Source organism: Bolinopsis microptera, chromosome 6, assembly GCF_026151205.1.
Source record: "Bolinopsis microptera isolate Bmic1 chromosome 6, MBARI_Bmic_1.0, whole genome shotgun sequence".
In the NCBI taxonomy this organism is placed as follows: Eukaryota; Metazoa; Ctenophora; class Tentaculata; order Lobata; family Bolinopsidae; genus Bolinopsis; species Bolinopsis microptera.
The window spans coordinates 12,486,908-12,506,275 of record NC_087077.1 but is presented as its reverse complement, the minus strand read 5'-3'; the positions used below and the strand labels follow the sequence as shown (position 1 = coordinate 12,506,275).

The following is a 19,368-nucleotide window of genomic DNA, read 5'->3' as shown; positions in this document are numbered from 1 at the left end:
GGACAGAATCCATATCATCGCAACTTGATAATAAGTAGAAACAGAGCTTAAATTGAGTTGATAAATTCAAATACACAGCACTAAAATTATCATTGGTTAATATGGTTAACTGAGTCAAATGTAACATGAAAATAATTCCCTAATCTTGTCAATAGAACATGATCATGATTTAACAATTACCCGAAGGCCTCAAAGAGTCTGTTATTTGTGAGTCCTCTTAAAAGAGTTTTAAAGTTTTTAATATGTGTGAATACGTTGGTGTTTGACAAGGTTATACTGTCAGAAGAAGGATGTGAACACTCTTTTCACTTGAAAGGTTTCTCTCCAGTGTGAATACGCTGGTGTCTTCTGAGATGACATTTTTTAGAGAAATATGAGGAGCATTCGCTACACTTGAACGGTTTCTCTACAGTGTGGATACGCTGATGTGTTGTGAGATTAGATTTCTGAGAGAAAGATGAGGAGCATTCATTACACTTGAAAGGTTTCTCTCCAGTGTGGATACGCTGATGTTTTGTGAGATTAGATTTCTGAGTGAAAGATGAGGAGCAATCATTACACCTGTGAAGTTTCTCTCCAGTGTGAATACGCTGATGTTTTGTGAGATTAGATTTCTGAGAGAAAGATGAGGAGCAATCATTACACTTGAAAGGTTTCTCTCCAGTGTGAATACGCTGGTGTGCTCTGAGAGTAGGTTTGTTAGAGAATGATAAGGAGCAATCATTCCACTTGAGAGATTTTTCTTCTGATATTGGATTCATCAACTTTCCTGACAATTTCGTGGAATTTCTTAGCACATTGGAATCCAAATTACATACACTGCTAATATCTTCATGATGTTCTCTGATATGATGACAAAAGTACTCCTCATACAGAAAATGAGCTTCACATTTCGGACAAAGAAACCCATGGGATTTACCTTCTAACTCCTCCTGCTCAGTTTTAATCTCCTTTTTTATTACAGTTGCATTGTTAGGTTTGTAATTCATGATAGTGTCGCCTACCACTGCAACTGGGGATATTTTCCTCTTCTTTGACATAGCCAATCCTACTGCTAATATAATGAATTCGATTAAGATCAATTAATAAGTTGTGAGGTAAGTCTTATAATATATATAAAATGTTTAATAGCTTTACATTTTAATCAATAAATTAATTACTACCAACACAACAACTAATGACAGTTCGAATTTTAAATACATAATGATTAATTGCGCAGGTTTACAAATTGTTAAATTAGATTATATACATGCACAACTGTTCTTAACTTTACATCTGTTTACAGATCTGAATATAAAATATAATTTATCAAATAAATCATGACAGTGCAATTTTCATAATTTACATTATGCATGCGTCAATAATCAACTGTGTATTGCTAAGGTCTGAACTTACATATTATTATTTAATAGGCTTGAGTTTGTGCTCCAAAAGTGGTAAATCGGGTTCTAGTAAAGCTATTACAGGCAACTGGCTCCTTTTGCCAACTGCTTTTGGTTTAAGCGCTGACTCACATTTGGAGCTGGAACGAGTATAATTGTAATATGATACGAGGTCAGCATGCTAAATAATCTCGTTTATCCTAACAATATGTAGAGTTTATGGTTTAGGCGCACCGCACCGCTAGTTTTTCCATTTTCCGCGCGAACCTAACAAGTTTATTATCAGATGTCTATATATATTTATTATGATATCATTATTCATTGTGATGCAGGCAATAAAATTTAGATTCTGTTTTACTTGTGTTGCCGTTTAAACTTAAAAAGTTAAAAAAGAAAACTATATACTCATTACATTAAATGTGCTGCAATTGGCAGAACACAAATGGTTCATTCCAAGTCAAATAACAAATTCTGCTCTGAATATCTAAGCAATCATTTAGGTGCCATGTTAAACACATGTTGGCATACATGGTGAAACTTCCATCCATGGACCAGGTCCGCACTGGGTTCGCATCCGGAGTTAAAATGGTCCCAGTAACATATTTATTGCTGGAGTTAAATTTGGGACTTTATTGGACAGAGAATTAGAACAATTTTTTCAGTTTTCCGACATAGTCACAAGGCCTAGTTGGTGGAGGCGAAGATTGCATGGCATGGATTCTCGTTTAAAGATATAGATTCCACGATGTATTTGATAAATCAAATCTCAAATTTGAGAACTTGTTTGAGTACACAAGACACAATTACATACCTCTCTTTCTGTTAAAACAGACGCTGCTAACTTGTTTTAAGTCTGAGAAAGCCATACATCTATTGTCCTGTTACAGATTTTAAGACATCGCATTTTATTCCAGCAACCAGGAATTTAACCATTAAAGTTTTGCCACCTTTCAGCACCTTTTAAAATTGTTTGGCAGTTTGGTGGTCTGAGATTTTTTGGTGCTAAGTTGGCTGTTCCGGTCATCAACAATCCTCTTTAAGGCATTTGGGCCTAATTTATGGAGTCTAAATCATAACAATTTAAGTTAAAAGCCTTTTTCGAGTTAAATTATCATGGTAGTTCAAGAAATGTTATTTTCTTTTTTTTTACAACTTTTAAAACTTTTAGCTGAATTTGGACTCAACATGAATAATCTGGCCGAAGACACTTATTATAAGAGATCTAAGAATACTTTTCTTTTATGAGAAAAAAATTTTAAACCAGTATTATCTCGTATTTTATAAGCCACTTAATCCCTCATTCATTAATTATTATGACGAGACCTTTTCAGGTCATAGCTTGACATGACGATTCCGTTTCACAAAACTGAGGGTGCAATTAAACCGGCCTGGGCATACAATTTTCCATTCCAATATACATACCAGATACCTCTGCATCATCAACACATATTCATTGTTAGTCTCATTACCAGACACATGTTTGTCATTTGCCAATTCAAACTATGATAATTCTTCAAGATCCATTTCACTCGTTTTTGTGCACAGATACGGGTAAGCCTTGAACAGAGCGAAAGATAGAAATGAGTTTTTGTTGATAGTTAGAGAAATTGACCGTTCACACAAGAACAGAGTCAGTTACCGACTCAGGACTGATATGAGGAAGTATTCTTTATTTCTAATATATTGTTTTGTATATTCAATTTGCATATTTGTATTCCTTTTCAAATTATATATTAAACCTATATGCATGGTTTTTCGGAGACCTGTATTTTCCCGACTTTTAGGCTAGGATTTGTCAAAAAATGTTGATTTGTGTACAATTCGATTCACTTTCCAATTGAACGTTTAGTCTTAATATAATAGTTAAAAATTTTCTTTTGTATTAGCTCACGCTGGGTCAGTTCGTTAATTTAATGGAGAACTGTCGCACCTAGCTTTTTAGTTTATTGCTTGCTTCTCTCACGGATGAAGCTTGAAAAAAGCGCTGTGCACAGAAATTGGCGTGCCAGTCAATAATTTGAAAATGATAATCACAAATCAACCAAACTCATTCATCATTACTTAACTGTTAAAATTAAAAATATGACTGATTCATGATTGATGATTTAAGTTTTGATTTAACTCAAAGCAAACAAAGCAAAAACAATTATTAATAAAATTATGATTTTATAATATACTAAAAAACCCGTGGTCAGAGGGAGGAAGCTAATAGTATTTTATTTCTTTGGTCATCGGTATGCGGTAGTCAGTTTTTATCGCATCAAAAAATATCCGTCAGTACAACCGAAGATACAGCCGATTAAAATGTAGCTAGCACTGAACACAACGTAATTACTTGTCATACGTTGTATATACGTTGTATACTAAATCGCTCGCCCAAATTTTAAGAAAATTCAAGAAAACAACAAATTTTTTTCAAGAAAACAACAAATTTTTATTTAAATCAATTATAGCAACAATTTGAAAAACTTTAAAGCTCTTCTATTACCATGGAATATACTACGGGTATGGTGACTTGGGCTATTGAGTTGTTAAGTAGATTAAGATTAGTAAACCTGCACTTGCATTGTATATTTTATAAAAACTAGAAATTAGGCTTCACGGTAAAATGGAGAAGCAGGCTGATCTTGGAGAGAGCAGACCGTAAAGTTTACGCACCCACCAGGGCTACCTACCTACCCCAGTTGTTCTTTTTGGTTTATCAGCTTGTATTGTTATATTTATGGACCCCAAGTCACCACATTAAGAAGGAGTATGTAAAAAAAAAATAATAAGTTAAGTTATTATCATCATATCTGTTTAAAACAGTAAAAGTCAAGTTGAGGATTGACTTTCCTAGTTAATTTAAAGGTTCAAACGTTTGGGAATATAATAATGTTGGTATTTGTGTCTGCTGCAGCAATAATATCGAAATATCATTTGTATAGAAAATTTTCGCCACTTCAGTAGATATTATTGGGTCGGCAATTTGGTGAATGAGTGATGAAATGGTTTGGTCTGTGACTGAGTGAGGGGCGATGTGAAAGTTGTGGTAAGTCCAGGTGTTATTATTGTTGATGGATTGGGATCCCAGGATGATACTTTTACAGCGTAATTTAACCAAAGATACAGAAGTAGTGAGGATTTCCCCATTCTCATTTAGAATCCGTTTATGTATGCTATTCCACAATTTGGAGGCTATATAAAGAAAAGTGTTGGTTTTTCTTGGGAGGATTATGAAATTGCTTGTATCACGTTTTGATGAGTCTATAGTACAGTACAACGAGTATGGAGTGCGAAATTTCATAATTTGAAATATCTCAGATATACAGTGGTATTTGTACAAGTTTTGAACAGTAAGCAATTTTAGTCGATTAAAAATGGGCTTGGTGTCCTCTTTTTCGAAAAAAGCAGCTCCAAACCTCTGTTTTGTATAAGGTCTGGCTCGTGCACAAGTGGCATGTTTGTCGAGGTATGCATTTAGGTCTCCAAAAAGGATTCTTATACAACGTTTCTGAGTTATGAACAGCTTATCGTTTGGTTGGTCTTTGAGGGCTGAGCCCCAAACACTTATTCCGTAAGCAAGATGTGATTCCAATAATGCAGAGTATATTTTTTGGTAGTGTTCCCCTGGAACTGAATGTTTAATCCTGTTAAGTGCTCCTGTAGTGGATCTAATTTTTTTTCTTAGATATTCTATATGTGGGCCCCAGCTAAGTTTTTCATCAATTACTACACCAAGAAATTTGGTGTTGCTAACCTTGACAATTTTGTGTCCATTTATAAATATTCCTTGTGATTTGTCATATTCATTGGCATATGGCCTAACCCTGGCGCAGGTTTCATCAGATTCGTATGCAGGTAGAAAATGTATGTAGCAGCATTTAGACATATTTATATGTAAGAGATTACTTCTCATGAATTTGCATACGAAATCAAGAACTTTATTGGCCTTCAAGTATGTTGCTTCTTTGGACGGTCCAGTGATAAATATATTTGTGTCATCAGCATAGAGCACAAATTTGCATTCATCGCCTTTGTAAAAAGGCCCTTTGGGCATGAAAGTGATCGGAATCGGTGTATTTTTGGACACTGATTCCGAATCACCCCCCATGACGTTGTCATACGTTGTCATACGTTGTATGATCCGCCGCGCACGAAGTGCGCGGCTCCCCCTGTATAGTGAAACGACCGTGGGGGTCGCAACGTGATACAACCATGACGTAGGGTTAAAATGCTTCCCTGGAGAGTTATGGGCAAAAAAACTTTTGGTCACGTGACAGGCTAGTAAAATACGAATTCGGTTGTTTAGGGCTCGTCTTAGGTTTAGGGTTGTGGTAAGGGTTATGGTTAGCTTCGGTGTTCGGGGTTATGGTTAGGGTTAGGGTTGGGATAAGGGTTTATGTAAAACCGTTTTGTACGGCTGCAAAACCATAAAAACCAAAGTCACGTGAAATTTTTGGGCGAGCGAATTAGTAAAAGCCCCCTGTTTCACTATAGTGAAACGACCGTGGGGGTCGCAACGTGATACAAGTAATTACCATAAAACTGATCAAAATGCCGTTAAAACAATCTTTGCGTACAAAAACCGGCCGTTACCATGGTTATTATGCAACTACCTATTTCTTATCTATTTGCACGTGGGCGGTCGTACATACATACAATACGAATTTTTTGAATTGTAAGTAAGATATGTGATGATATTTTTAATTTCTAATGTTTAGTATTTTCCCCAAAAATTATTATACTTCGGCTCCGGTAACTTATAATAAATGTAACATTATACATGTAATTCTAAGATTTGCTCTAACCAGAGCCCTCTCGCTTGCAGTAGCGCGTGACCGTGAAGCAAGCGCGTCACGCAGTACGCGTAGACACATGGCTATGTGATTTCTAAGATAATAATTAAGTAGACCTTGAGCGCGGCGCTTACATAACACCCACACCTGAAGATTTCTCAGCAATGTATCATGGCTGTTGCTCCATCCAGAGCCCTTGCGCTTGCAGTAGCGCGCGCTCACCTCACGGCAGTAAAAAGGCCGGCTTTTCTTGACTTGTGAAACAAGCGCGCCCGAACCGGCGCGAAAGCACATGGTTAGGTGAATCAGGCTGTGTGCGCGGCGGGCTGTGTATATGGTTGAATTTTAACTTTGACTTTATCTTTAGATATAATATAATTATATGTATTGATTGTTTGTGGTAAGTAAAAATGTTGTTTTTCTATAAACATTTTGTTTTTCTTAATACATAGTAAATTTTTAAAATATATATAATTTTTTCACAAAGTTAGTTGTAGCGCGATGCACTACTGGGTCGCGCGCGCATCAAATAATGCTTCTCGCAACCACAGTAGTGTGCAAACCAACATTCGAACCACCAGCAGCTGGTGGTCAATTTCCTACGAACGCGACTTAATTTTGGTTCAGACTGGAGTCGAGCGCTACGTTATAGCTGTATATATAGCTCGTTTCACGACGAAATCTTCATTTATTGAGTTTGTCTGTCGATTATGTTGGAGTTTGTATTTTTAATTTTGTACTCGAATACTGTTAATTTATTTTTTATTAAATAGTTGTTTTTCGTAACAGCACACTAGTACGTGATTCCTTTTGTTATTCTTACATAATTAGGAAGATTTTAAACTTCAATACTATAAATAATCAAATATTTACGAACACCGATCATCGGTATGTACCCATTATGCATTATTGGTATCGAAGTCTTATGTTGAGCTGGATATCGAAAAATTTCAAAATGTAAGGCTGTAATTTTGTACTTGTTTAGGTGTAGAACTAGGATTAACAACTTGATTGCTAGGAGCTAGGAAGAGATTTTAGTAATGATGACCCTTTAAACTTAAACTATATCTCTAGTGCACTTCGATCGGTTTTCTTTTCAATTTTGATAAAACCTAGTCGTGATCTTTGTTTCAGAACTTCACTAATTTATTAAGTTTTGTAGTTTATATAGACGGGACATGAGCAGATACCATTTGATTAATTATAATATATCCGATTTGAAATATTATTCTGTCGGAGTTTGAGTTCAACATGGACACATTTATTAACATCCCGCATGAATTTGTGTCGTCTTTACAATTTTTTGCGCTGAATTTGTATGCTTATTAATACTGCCGCATGATATCAGTAGCTGCTATAAAACTAGAGTGTATAGCATGTGTATTATACGATGTTTCCCACGTAAAAATCGCAGGTTGTTTTGGTGCGGCTGGGCACTCTACTGGTGATTGACACCAGAGACTGAGAAAAACTTTGACATAATTTTCAAGTTTGATATGACCTAATAACTACCACATTTACAGGAAGTATGGTAATACATTCTTGTCAGCTGTCTGGGCAAATCTTCTCTCGCAGAATTGGATTAAAATTTAATGTATTTTATTTCTCACTTCCAACGATGTCGCAATTATTAGGTAAAATTTGAAGTTATTTTGAGATTCAATTAATAAATTTTAGATTGCAGCTTGATATCACTTAGTATGTACATTGTACTCGGTTGCAAGGGTAGAACTTATGAGAATACTATCATAGTATTATTGCACTATACTATTATGGGTTCATCAAAGTTCGTATCATGATTTGTCACAATTAAACCATCGAGTCACTTGAGGAAACCCGTTAAAGCTCGCAATTGGCGACGAGATAAAGTTTGCGGTACCTCTAGATGTTAAGTTAACTCTTAGGCTCCAATCTTCCTTACTATACCTACCACTCCTTCTTCCTTGATAAGAAGTAGATCCATCTGGAACAGTGAGCTGCTTCTTCCCTTCTATCCCGTACTAGCCTACTCAGCTCTCTCCAAACCGTGAACAACTACTCCCGGTGCTAGAACTTTAACCGCATAATTATAACAGCACAATTCTTTCGCTTGAATCTCAGTCTGCTGTAAGACTGCTGTACCGGTAGAGTTTTTACTTGTATGATTCAGCAATCTGCTCTTTAGATGGTACCGTTACCTCCCGCCATAAGACTGTGCCGTCTTGGTGACCTTGAGAATATCATAAGGTCCGATATATAAAAGCACTATCCAATATCGAGACCCACTCAGGATCCCAAACCACGACTCCTTTCGGTCGTCTGTACTTGCTTTTTTCCTCCCAGCATGGACTAAGTCAATGATACTGTCTTACATCGCTGGCCTTGTTCTTATAAGTGTTCACTCGGCGCTCACAAGATAACATGTTCAGAGATCTGTTGCAGAACCTTGTCGTGCCGTCATTTATATACTCCTTGACTAAGAGCTACTTTACACCTACAGCAAAAATGTGCTAAATGATACCCATCCTCTCCTCACATTACTGTACTTGCACTTACCATCCTCATCTTCGCCATAGAGGTGGTTAAGAGGGTGACGTACACAGCATCTAGCACGAATCCAATTAGGCTCATGGTAGTCGGGTGCCGCGCGGACTTATCGCTCGGTCGATCGAGCGATAAGTAGCTCCTTATCGCTCGTGCGCGTCGTCACTTCAAGCACAATTGCGCGTCGTATCGTACTCGATGCTTGCCAAAGAGCTTTAATACTTTGGTTTTGGCGTGTTACATCTGAAGTCCAGAAGATGAATCCGACATTGTGGAACCAGATGATACGGTTTTTGAGGCATTTTGATACGGTCATTTCAGTCTTTTAAAGTAGTTTCAGAGTGCTGGAAATGGTTGTACGGTGTAGGGGGATGTGTTTACTAACTATTTTGACGTCAAAATAGTCGCCCAAGACTCCCTGAGTCATGGAATGAACGGAATGAACAAAAATGAAATTTTTTCTAAAACTCGTCGGATTGCCCCAAAACAGGTCGGAATCGTTTGGTATTGACCCTTATAGTGTTCCTACAAAGTTTGGTGGCCCTAGCACTCCCAGAACGCCCACTAGAGACTTAATTCCATTTCCGTATCAAAAAGCTGGTTTCTGAGTATCCGATATTGATACGGTCATTTCAGTCTGTTAAAGGGGCTGCAGAGTGCTGGAGATGATTGTACGGTATAGGGGGATGTGTTTACTAACTATTTTGACGTCAAAATAGTCGCCCAAGACTCCCTGAGTCATGGAATGAACGGAATGAACAAAAATGAAATTTTTTCTAAAACTCGTCGGATTGCCCCAAAACAGGTCGGAATCGTTTGGTATTGACCCTTATAGTGTTCCTACAAAGTTTGGTGGCCCTAGCACTCCCAGAACACCCATTATACCCTTGGCTGGATTCAAGAATTTAGAACCAGTTGAGCAGATAAAACGGATTTTGAGAAATTTTGTCTGCTTGTGTTGTTGCAGAGAGTTGAATTTGGTTCAACAGTATTCAAACAAGATGTGTTCCAACTTAGTTTTGTAGCCCTACCAGTTTCAGAACGTCCACTAGAATCCGGTTCCATTTTCTTCCAAGAAGCTGTAGACAAGGTTGTTTGAAATTTAAATTTAACCTCTCTGGTAATACAACTTTTTACTTGGATGGATTTCAATAATTAAAGAGAGCAGATTGTTACTTTGTTATTTTTGAGATTTGATTTTTTGATATCATATGTATAAATGTATAAATCAGTTTCTACAAATTGTAACAGCAATTGGCAGTAATAAAGCGGTAGTAATAGTTTTGCACAACATCAATCATAATATCATTCAATACTTCAATACCTTCAAAATAATTTAACTCGGTTATAATAATTTAAACGCAGATCTAAAAGAACTAAGCACAGTAGTAGGATGAACTTCCAGGCAAGGTTGGAGGAAGGTAGAGGTGAAGCTGTGGGTAAGGATAGTAGGCTGGGAAGGATCCATTTCTGATCCAGAGCTGATGATTTGGGTTGAACTGATGATTTAGGTGGTACAGATGATTTGGGTTGAGCTGATGATTTGGGTTGAGTTGATGATTTGGGTTGAACTGATGATTTGGGTTGAGCTGATTATTTTGGTTGAGCTGAAGATTTGGGTTGAGCTGATGATTTGGGTTGAACTGATGATTTGGGTTGAGCTGATGATTTGGGTTGAACTGATGATTTGGGTTGAGCTGATGATTTGGGTTGAACTGATGATTTGGGTTGAGCTGATGATTTGGGTTGAACTGATGATTTGGGTTGAGCTGATGATTTGGGTAGAACTGATGACTAGGGTTGGGCTGATGATTTGGGTTGAACTGATGATTTAGGTGGTACAGATGATTTGGGTTGAGCTGATGATTTGGGTTGAGTTGATGATTTGGGTTGAACTGATGATTTGGGTTGAGCTGATGATTTTGGTTGAGCTGAAGATTTGGGTTGAGCTGATGATTTGGGTTGAGCTGATGATTTGGGTTGAGCTGATGATCTGGGTTGAGCTGATGATTTGGGTGGTACAGATGAGTTGGGTGGTACAGATGAGTTGGGTGGTACAGATGAGTTGGGTGGTACAGATGAGTTGGGTGGTACAGATGAGTTGGGTGGTACAGATGAGTTGGGTGGTACAGATGAGTTGGGTGGTACAGATGATTTGGATGAGGGACGAGAGGAAGACAGTTCCTTAATACAATCTAGACTATGTTTGGAAATAGATGGATCAATCTTTACATAATCAGAAAACTTAGGCAAATCTATATCTGAACGTTTCAACTTTTTACTCTTAAACTTAGGTGCTTGCTCGAAATCCTCGTCTGAGTCGACAGAGGGTTTGACTGAATGTTTACGTGACTGATTATCTAACTTGGCACCTAGTTCCTTCCTATTCTGGAGTACCTGTTCGGCAGAACAAATCATAACAGAGTACGACTTGTCTGCCCGAACTTCCTCAACAGAATGAAACAACTGGTCAGAGTATCTAACTAAAATCTTAGAACTTATGGAGGTGTGGAAACTTGCAACTATTCCATCTAATACTTTCTGGCTCTCCAAGAGATTAAACTTAAGAGACCTATCAGTTATTATGCAGCTATATAAATTTAAGAGAGCCTCTACAGAGCCATCCTTATCTAGTGAGCAGTGGTCAGAACATTCATATACATCTAAAGTGTGCTTACAGGGGAAAAAGTGCTTAAAGAACTGTTGCAACTTATCAGATAAAGGAAACATGAGCTGAACTAAGGAACTACAAAACAATCTAACGTGGGGTATCTTAGGACCTGACTTAAGATCAGAAATGAACACATAAGAACCACACTCTAACCGCAGTACTACAGAGGAGCACACGGTCAGGGGGTCAGAATAAGCATGTGATAAAGGAAGAAAAGCATCCTGCATATTATGATAATATACACCTAAAGATGAATCGAGCTTGTGGGAGTCACGAATGAGCTCAACCACGGCATTTACCTGAGATGTATCCATAAGGAGTAGTCGTGTTGACTGAGTTAGCTGTAAAAAACAGCCAATAAGTAAAACTCAGATAGGGAGAAGTGTAGTCAAAGAACTGGTTGTAGGAAACAACACAGTCCAGATAGGAGTAGGAAGGGAGGACTCAGAACTAGTTGTAGAAAACAACGTAGTTTAGAGTAAAGTAGGCAAAGAAGACAGGCACGTAGCGTAAACTACAAAATAAAAATGTGTATTTGAAAGATACCTTACTCGGGATTATTATGACCGGGATAAAGTGGTGGGTTTAGGGTAATTTCGCCATATTTTTCCCGAACCACATTTTCACCGGTCGTTAATAAACCCGCCTACTCAGCTTTTAGGGTTCCCAAGGGGTATGGGTGCTCATATTTTAATCGTTGTCTTATATTCACTAAAGAAGACTATTAGGACACTTGTTGTAGGTTTTTCGACTTCATTTGGCTAAAATTGCAAAAAATTCACCTTTTTGCCCAATTCTTGTCATAATATATCCTTATTGTCAAATTTGATTTAAATAGGCCAATTTTTAATTTCTTAGGTATTGACTATCTCTACATAATGAAATAGGACTTAAAGTAAAAGTAACAGTTAAATTAAAACTTGAATTAATTAAAACTGATGAAAGGGATGATCCAGATGAAGATAACGAAGATGATTACAACTTATTGGAAGACTAAACAGCTCTCCCTTTATTGTTTATCTTAATATCGATCTGGTTGTTACGCTTCAAATGTTAAAAATTATTTTCCATCTAGTTTGATTAACCACGAGTCATTATTTCTGTCTACTTTCAACAATTATTGATAATTCGACTTGTTTCACAAGTTTTAGCAATGCGAAAATTTCTAAACTTGCTTATCTCTAATAAGGAAATTTACATCTGAGACAAAATTTTTGAATCTAAAATTGAAAGGTTGGACACCGGTAAAATGGCGACCGGGAAAATGTGGTGGGTTTTGAGCAATTTCGCCATATTTTTCCAGAACCATATTTTAACCGGTCGTTAATAAACCCGTCGTAATAATCCCGAGTAAGGTAGAGCTTAAAGTTGAAATATCAAAAGATTGTACTCAGTGTGTGAAATAGTAAACTGAAACCGGGTGAGCTATATTTCACGAGGGTATTTATACCCGCTTCATCGTGACAGGGATAACGAGCCAATTGTTTACAAACAAGCAGCAAGCATGTGAATCCTTCTTGATAAGGTTCAGATCACGTTTGATCGCATGCAGGGTTCTTGTCTCCGATAGATCAGATCATTGTCTTCTAAGAAGATCATATCCTCGTTCTTGCCCCCTCTGGCTCCAGTGGATCTCATCATTACTCGATAAGCATCGGATCAAATGATTGCCTCAAAAACCGTATCATCTGGTTCCACAATCTCGTATACTCAGGAACCAGCTTTTTAATACGGAAATGGAACCAAGTCTCTAGTGGGCGTTCTGGGAGTGCTAGGGCCACCAAACTTTGCAGGAACACTATTAGGGTCAATACCAAACGATTCCGATCTGTTTTGGGGCAATCCGACGAGTTTAGAAAAAAATTCATTTTTGTTCATTCCGTTCATTCCATGACTCAGGGAGCCTCTGGCGACAATTTTGACGTCAAAATAGTTAGTAAACACATCCCCCTACACCGTTCAACCATTTCCAGCACTCTGAAACTACTTTAACAGACTGAAATGACTGTATCAAAATGCCTCAAAAACCGTATCATCTGGTTCCACAATCTCGGATACTCAGGAACCAGCTTTTTGATACGGAAATGGAACCAAGTCTCTAGTGGGCGTTCTGGGAGTGCTAGGGCCACCAAACTTAGGCATCCAATCTTTGCAGTTGTTTCTTTCATGGTAGTTGCGAGCGTCTATACTTTCAGTCTTTAGCTTGCTCATTTTGTATTTACATCATTTGTACAAGACTAGATGGTAGCCATGTTCTGTGTCCTAAACCTAACTTTAGTGTGCATGTTATTTATTATGTTGGTCTCAGTTTAAACCTGAAAGCCATTGAATATGTTTGCCACTGCTTCTCAGCTGATCATAAATAATTTAAAATAGGGTTCAGTGTTCTGACCATTTGTGTATGTAGATGAAGCAAGGTCAGGAACCCAGCACGGTGAAGGATTAGGCCGGTTATCTAGCAAAGATCTCTGTCACTATACTTTTGTTGCTCAGTATCATTAGTATCATCATTGAAGATTGTGCATACACAACTTTATTAAGGTAAATGTTAGACAGTGTTATTTCGAATACATCCCAGCACAAATATTATCAGCTTCATCAATCTTGATATCTTAACGATGATCCTGGTCAAACAATTTAAAACTTCTGTAATTTCATTTCTAGTATGCGTATAGGAAATCGATAAGGCTTTAAAATGATATGTTCGGCGACCTTTTAGCTCAATCACGAGACTCAGTAGGAGTGATTGAACTGTAAGGGACAATTGAGGCTAACGAATTAGCAGTTTCAAGTTAATATAATAACGAATTAATTATAATAACCAATGAATTATACAGGTTGTACGTACACGCCAAAGAATTAAAAACGTTCTGATTGAGCTGCACTTGCATTGCACTGATGAGCTGAACGTTTGCGGAGTTACAATCGCGAGCTACAAACGCGAAACTTTCAAAAGGCAATTGCGCGGCTTATAGGTAAAATTAAAAATTAGCTTCAGACTATAATTAGATTTAAGAAAAATTGTTGTATTCAGTATACATTTTATTTATAAATTGTAAATTAGATATAATTTGATTCAAAACAATATGCAACAAAATCAAAATAAACAATTAATATTCGAAAGCTAATTTTTAATTTTACTAATAAGCCGCGCAACTATATTCGGAAGTATCGCGTTGGTAGCTTGCGATTTTAACTCCGCAAACGTTCAGCTCATCAGTGCAAGTGCAGCTCGATCAGAACGTTTTTAATTCTGTGGCGTGTAGTGTGTACGTACAACCTGTATAATTCATTGGTTATTATAATTAATTCGTTATTATATTAAACTTAACTTGAAACTGCTAATTCGTTAGCCTCAATTGTCCCTTGCAGTTCAATCACTCCTACTGAGTCTCGTGATTGAGCTAAAAGGTCGCCGAACATATCATTTTAAAGCCTTATCGATTTCCTATACGCATACTAGAAATGAAATTACAGAAGTTTTAAATTGTTTGACCAGGATCATCGTTAAGATATCAAGATTGATGAAGCTGATAATATTTGTGCTGGGATGTATTCGAAATAACACTGTCTAACATTTACTTTAATAAAGTTGTGTATGCACAATCTTCAATGATGATACTAATGATACTGAGCAACAAAAGTATAGTGACAGAGATCTTTGCTAGATAACCGGCCTAATCCTTCACCGTGCTGGGTTCCTGACCTTGCTTCATCTACATACACAAATGGTCAGAACACTGAACCCTATTTAAAATTATTTATGATCAGCTGAGAAGCAGTGGCAAACATATTCAATGGCTTTCAGGTTTAAACTGAGACCAACATAATAAATAACATGCACACTAAAGTTAGGTTTAGGACACAGAACATGGCTACCATCTAGTCTTGTACAAATGATGTAAATACAAAATGAGCAAGCTAAAGACTGAAAGTATAGACGCTCGCAACTACCATGAAAGAAACAACTGCAAAGATTGGATGCCTAAGTTTGGTGGCCCTAGCACTCCCAGAACGCCCACTAGAGACTTGGTTCCATTTCCGTATCAAAAAGCTGGTTCCTGAGTATCCGAGATTGTAGAACCAGATGATACGGTTTTTGAGGCATTTTGATACGGTCATTTCAGTCTGTTAAAGTAGTTTCAGAGTGCTGGAAATAGTTGAACGGTGTAGGGGGATGTGTTTACTAACTATTTTGACGTCAAAATTGTCGCCAGAGGCTCCCTGAGTCATGGAATGAACGGAATGAACAAAAATGAATTTTTTTCTAAACTCGTCGGATTGCCCCAAAACAGATCGGAATCGTTTGGTATTGACCCTAATAGTGTTCCTGCAAAGTTTGGTGGCCCTAGCACTCCCAGAACGCCCACTAGAGACTTGGTTCCATTTCCGTATTAAAAAGCTGGTTCCTGAGTATACGAGATTGTGGAACCAGATGATACGGTTTTTGAGGCAATCATTTGATCCGATGCTTATCGAGTAATGATGAGATCCACTGGAGCCAGAGGGGGCAAGAACGAGGATATGATCTTCTTAGAAGACAATGATCTGATCTATCGGAGACAAGAACCCTGCATGCGATCAAACGTGATCTGAACCTTATCAAGAAGGATTCACATGCTTGCTGCTTGTTTGTAAACAATTGGCTCGTTATCCCTGTCACGATGAAGCGGGTATAAATACCCTCGTGAAATATAGCTCACCCGGTTTCAGTTTACTATTTCACACACTGAGTACAATCTTTTGACATTTCAACTTTAAGCTCTATCTTTCAAATACACATTTTTATTTTGTAGTTTACGCTACGTGCCTGTCTTCTTTGCCTACTTTACTCTAAACTACGTTGTTTTCTACAACTAGTTCTGAGTCCTCCCTTCCTACTCCTATCTGGACTGTGTTGTTTCCTACAACCAGTTCTTTGACTACACTTCTCCCTATCTGAGTTTTACTTATTGGCTGTTTTTTTACAGCTAACTCAGTCAACACGACTACTCCTTATGGATACATCTCAGGTAAATGCCGTGGTTGAGCTCATTCGTGACTCCCACAAGTTCGATTCATCTTTAGGTGTATATTATCATAATATGCAGGATGCTTTGCCTCCTTTATCACATGCTTATTCTGACCCCCTGACCGTGTGCTCCTCTGTAGTACTGCGGTTAGAGTGTGGTTCTTATGTGTTCATTTCTGATCTTAAGTCAGGTCCTAAGATACCCCACGTTAGATTGTTTTGTAGTTCCTTAGTTCAGCTCATGTTTCCTTTATCTGATAAGTTGCAACAGTTCTTTAAGCACTTTTTCCCCTGTAAGCACACTTTAGATGTATATGAATGTTCTGACCACTGCTCACTAGATAAGGATGGCTCTGTAGAGGCTCTCTTAAATTTATATAGCTGCATAATAACTGATAGGTCTCTTAACTTTAATCTCTTGGAGAGCCAGAAAGTATTAGATGGAATAGTTGCAAGTTTCCACACCTCCATAAGTTCTAAGATTTTAGTTAGATACTCTGACCAGTTGGTTCATTCTGTTGAGGAAGTTCGGGCAGACAAGTCGTACTCTGTTATGATTTGTTCTGCCGAACAGGTACTCCAGAATAGGAAGGAACTAGGTGCCAAGTTAGATAATCAGTCACGTAAACATTCAGTCAAACCCTCTGTCGACTCAGACGAGGATTTCGAGCAAGCACCTAAGTTTAAGAGTAAAAAGTTGAAACGTTCAGATATAGATTTGCCTAAGTTTTCTGATTATGTAAAGATTGATCCATCTATTTCCAAACATAGTCTAGATTGTATTAAGGAACTGTCTTCCTCTCGTCCCTCATCCAAATCATCTGTACCACCCAACTCATCTGTACCACCCAACTCATCTGTACCACCCAACTCATCTGTACCACCCAACTCATCTGTACCACCCAACTCATCTGTACCACCCAACTCATCTGTACCACCCAACTCATCTGTACCACCCAACTCATCTGTACCACCCAACTCATCTGTACCACCCAACTCATCTGTACCACCCAAATCATCAGCTCAACCCAAATCATCAGCTCAACCCAAATCATCAGCTCAACCCAAATCATCAGCTCAACCCAAATCTTCAGCTCAACCAAAATCATCAGCTCAACCCAAATCATCAGTTCAACCCAAATCATCAACTCAACCCAAATCATCAGCTCAACCCAAATCCTCATCTCAGCTGCCGAACAGGTACTCCAGAATAGGAAGGAACTAGGTGCCAAGTTAGATAATCAGTCACGTAAACATTCAGTCAAATCCTCTGTCGACTCAGACGAGGATTTCGAGCAAGCACCTAAGTTTAAGAGTAAAAAGTTGAAACGTTCAGATATAGATTTGCCTAAGTTTTCTGATTATGTAAAGATTGATCCATCTATTTCCAAACATAGTCTAGATTGTATTAAGGAACTGTCTTCCTCTCGTCCCTCATCCAAATCATCTGTACCACCCAACTCATCTGTACCACCCAACTCATCTGTACCACCCAACTCATCTGTACCACCCAACTCATCTGTACCACCCAACTCATCTGTACCACCCAACTCATCTGTACCACCCAACTCATCTGTACCACCCAAATCATCAGCTCAACCCAAATCATCAGCTCAACCCAAATCATCAGCTCAATCCAAATCATCAGCTCAACCCAAATCTTCAGCTCAACCAAAATCATCAGCTCAACCCAAATCATCAGTTCAACCCAAATCATCAACTCAACCCAAATCATCAGCTCAACCCAAATCATCTGTACCACCTAAATCATCAGTTCAACCCAAATCATCAGCCCAACCCAAGTCATCAGTTCTACCCAAATCATCAGCTCAACCCAAATCATCAGTTCAACCCAAATCATCAGCTCAACCCAAATCATCAGTTCAACCCAAATCATCAGCTCAACCCAAATCATCAGTTCAACCCAAATCATCAGCTCAACACAAATCTTCAGCTCAACCAAAATAATCAGCTCAACCCAAATCATCAGTTCAACCCAAATCATCAACTCAACCCAAATCATCAGCTCAACCCAAATCATCTGTACCACCTAAATCATCAGTTCAACCCAAATCATCAGCTCTGGATCAGAAATGGATCCTTCCCAGCCTACTATCCTTACCCACAGCTTCACCTCTACCTTCCTCCAACCTTGCCTGGAAGTTCATCCTACTACTGTGCTTAGTTCTTTTAGATCTGCGTTTAAATTATTATAACCGAGTTAAATTATTTTGAAGGTATTGAAGTATTGAATGATATTATGATTGATGTTGTGCAAAACTATTACTACCGCTTTATTACTGCCAATTGCTGTTACAATTTGTAGAAACTGATTTATATATTTATACATATGATATCAAAAAATCAAATCTCAAAAATAACAAAGTAACAATCTGCTCTCTTTAATTATTGAAATCCATCCAAGTAAAAAGTTGTATTACCAGAGAGGTTAAATTTAAATTTCAAACAACCTTGTCTACAGCTTCTTGGAAGAAAATGGAACCGGATTCTAGTGGACGTTCTGAAACTGGTAGGGCTACAAAACTAAGTTGGAACACATCTTGTTTGAATACTGTTGAACCAAATTCAACTCTCTGCAACAACACAAGCAGACAAAATTTCTCAAAATCCGTTTTATCTGCTCAACTGGTTCTAAATTCTTGAATCCAGCCAAGGGTATAATGGGTGTTCTGGGAGTGCTAGGGCCACCAAACTTTGTAGGAACACTATAAGGGTCAATACCAAACGATTCCGACCTGTTTTGGGGCAATCCGACGAGTTTTAGAAAAAATTTCATTTTTGTTCATTCCGTTCATTCCATGACTCAGGGAGTCTTGGGCGACTATTTTGACGTCAAAATAGTTAGTAAACACATCCCCCTATACCGTACAATCATCTCCAGCACTCTGCAGCCCCTTTAACAGACTGAAATGACCGTATCAATATCGGATACTCAGAAACCAGCTTTTTGATACGGAAATGGAATTAAGTCTCTAGTGGGCG

General features: G+C 37.9%; 1 protein-coding gene across 1 annotated transcript; it reads right to left on the bottom strand.

The window, feature by feature from the left end:
• Positions 1 to 305: 305 nt before the first annotated feature.
• On the bottom strand, positions 306 to 1,040 carry LOC134817406 (gastrula zinc finger protein XlCGF49.1-like). The gene is made up of 2 exons (XM_063826546.1): positions 920 to 1,040; positions 306 to 769 (listed from the first exon to the last, which is right to left on the bottom strand). Exons 1-2 carry the CDS (start codon positions 1,038 to 1,040, stop codon positions 306 to 308), a joined length of 585 nt encoding a protein of 194 aa, XP_063682616.1.
• Between the last annotated feature and the right edge of the window lie 18,328 nt (positions 1,041 to 19,368).

Coding starts and splice junctions, on each gene's coding strand:
- LOC134817406 (XM_063826546.1), bottom strand. CDS start 1,040: ATGTCAAAGAAGAGGAAAATATCCCCAGTTGCAGTGGTAGGCGACACT. Junction 770..919: donor TGAGCAGGAGGAGTTAGAAG/GTAAATCCCATG, acceptor CGAAATTGTCAG/GAAAGTTGATGAATCCAATA.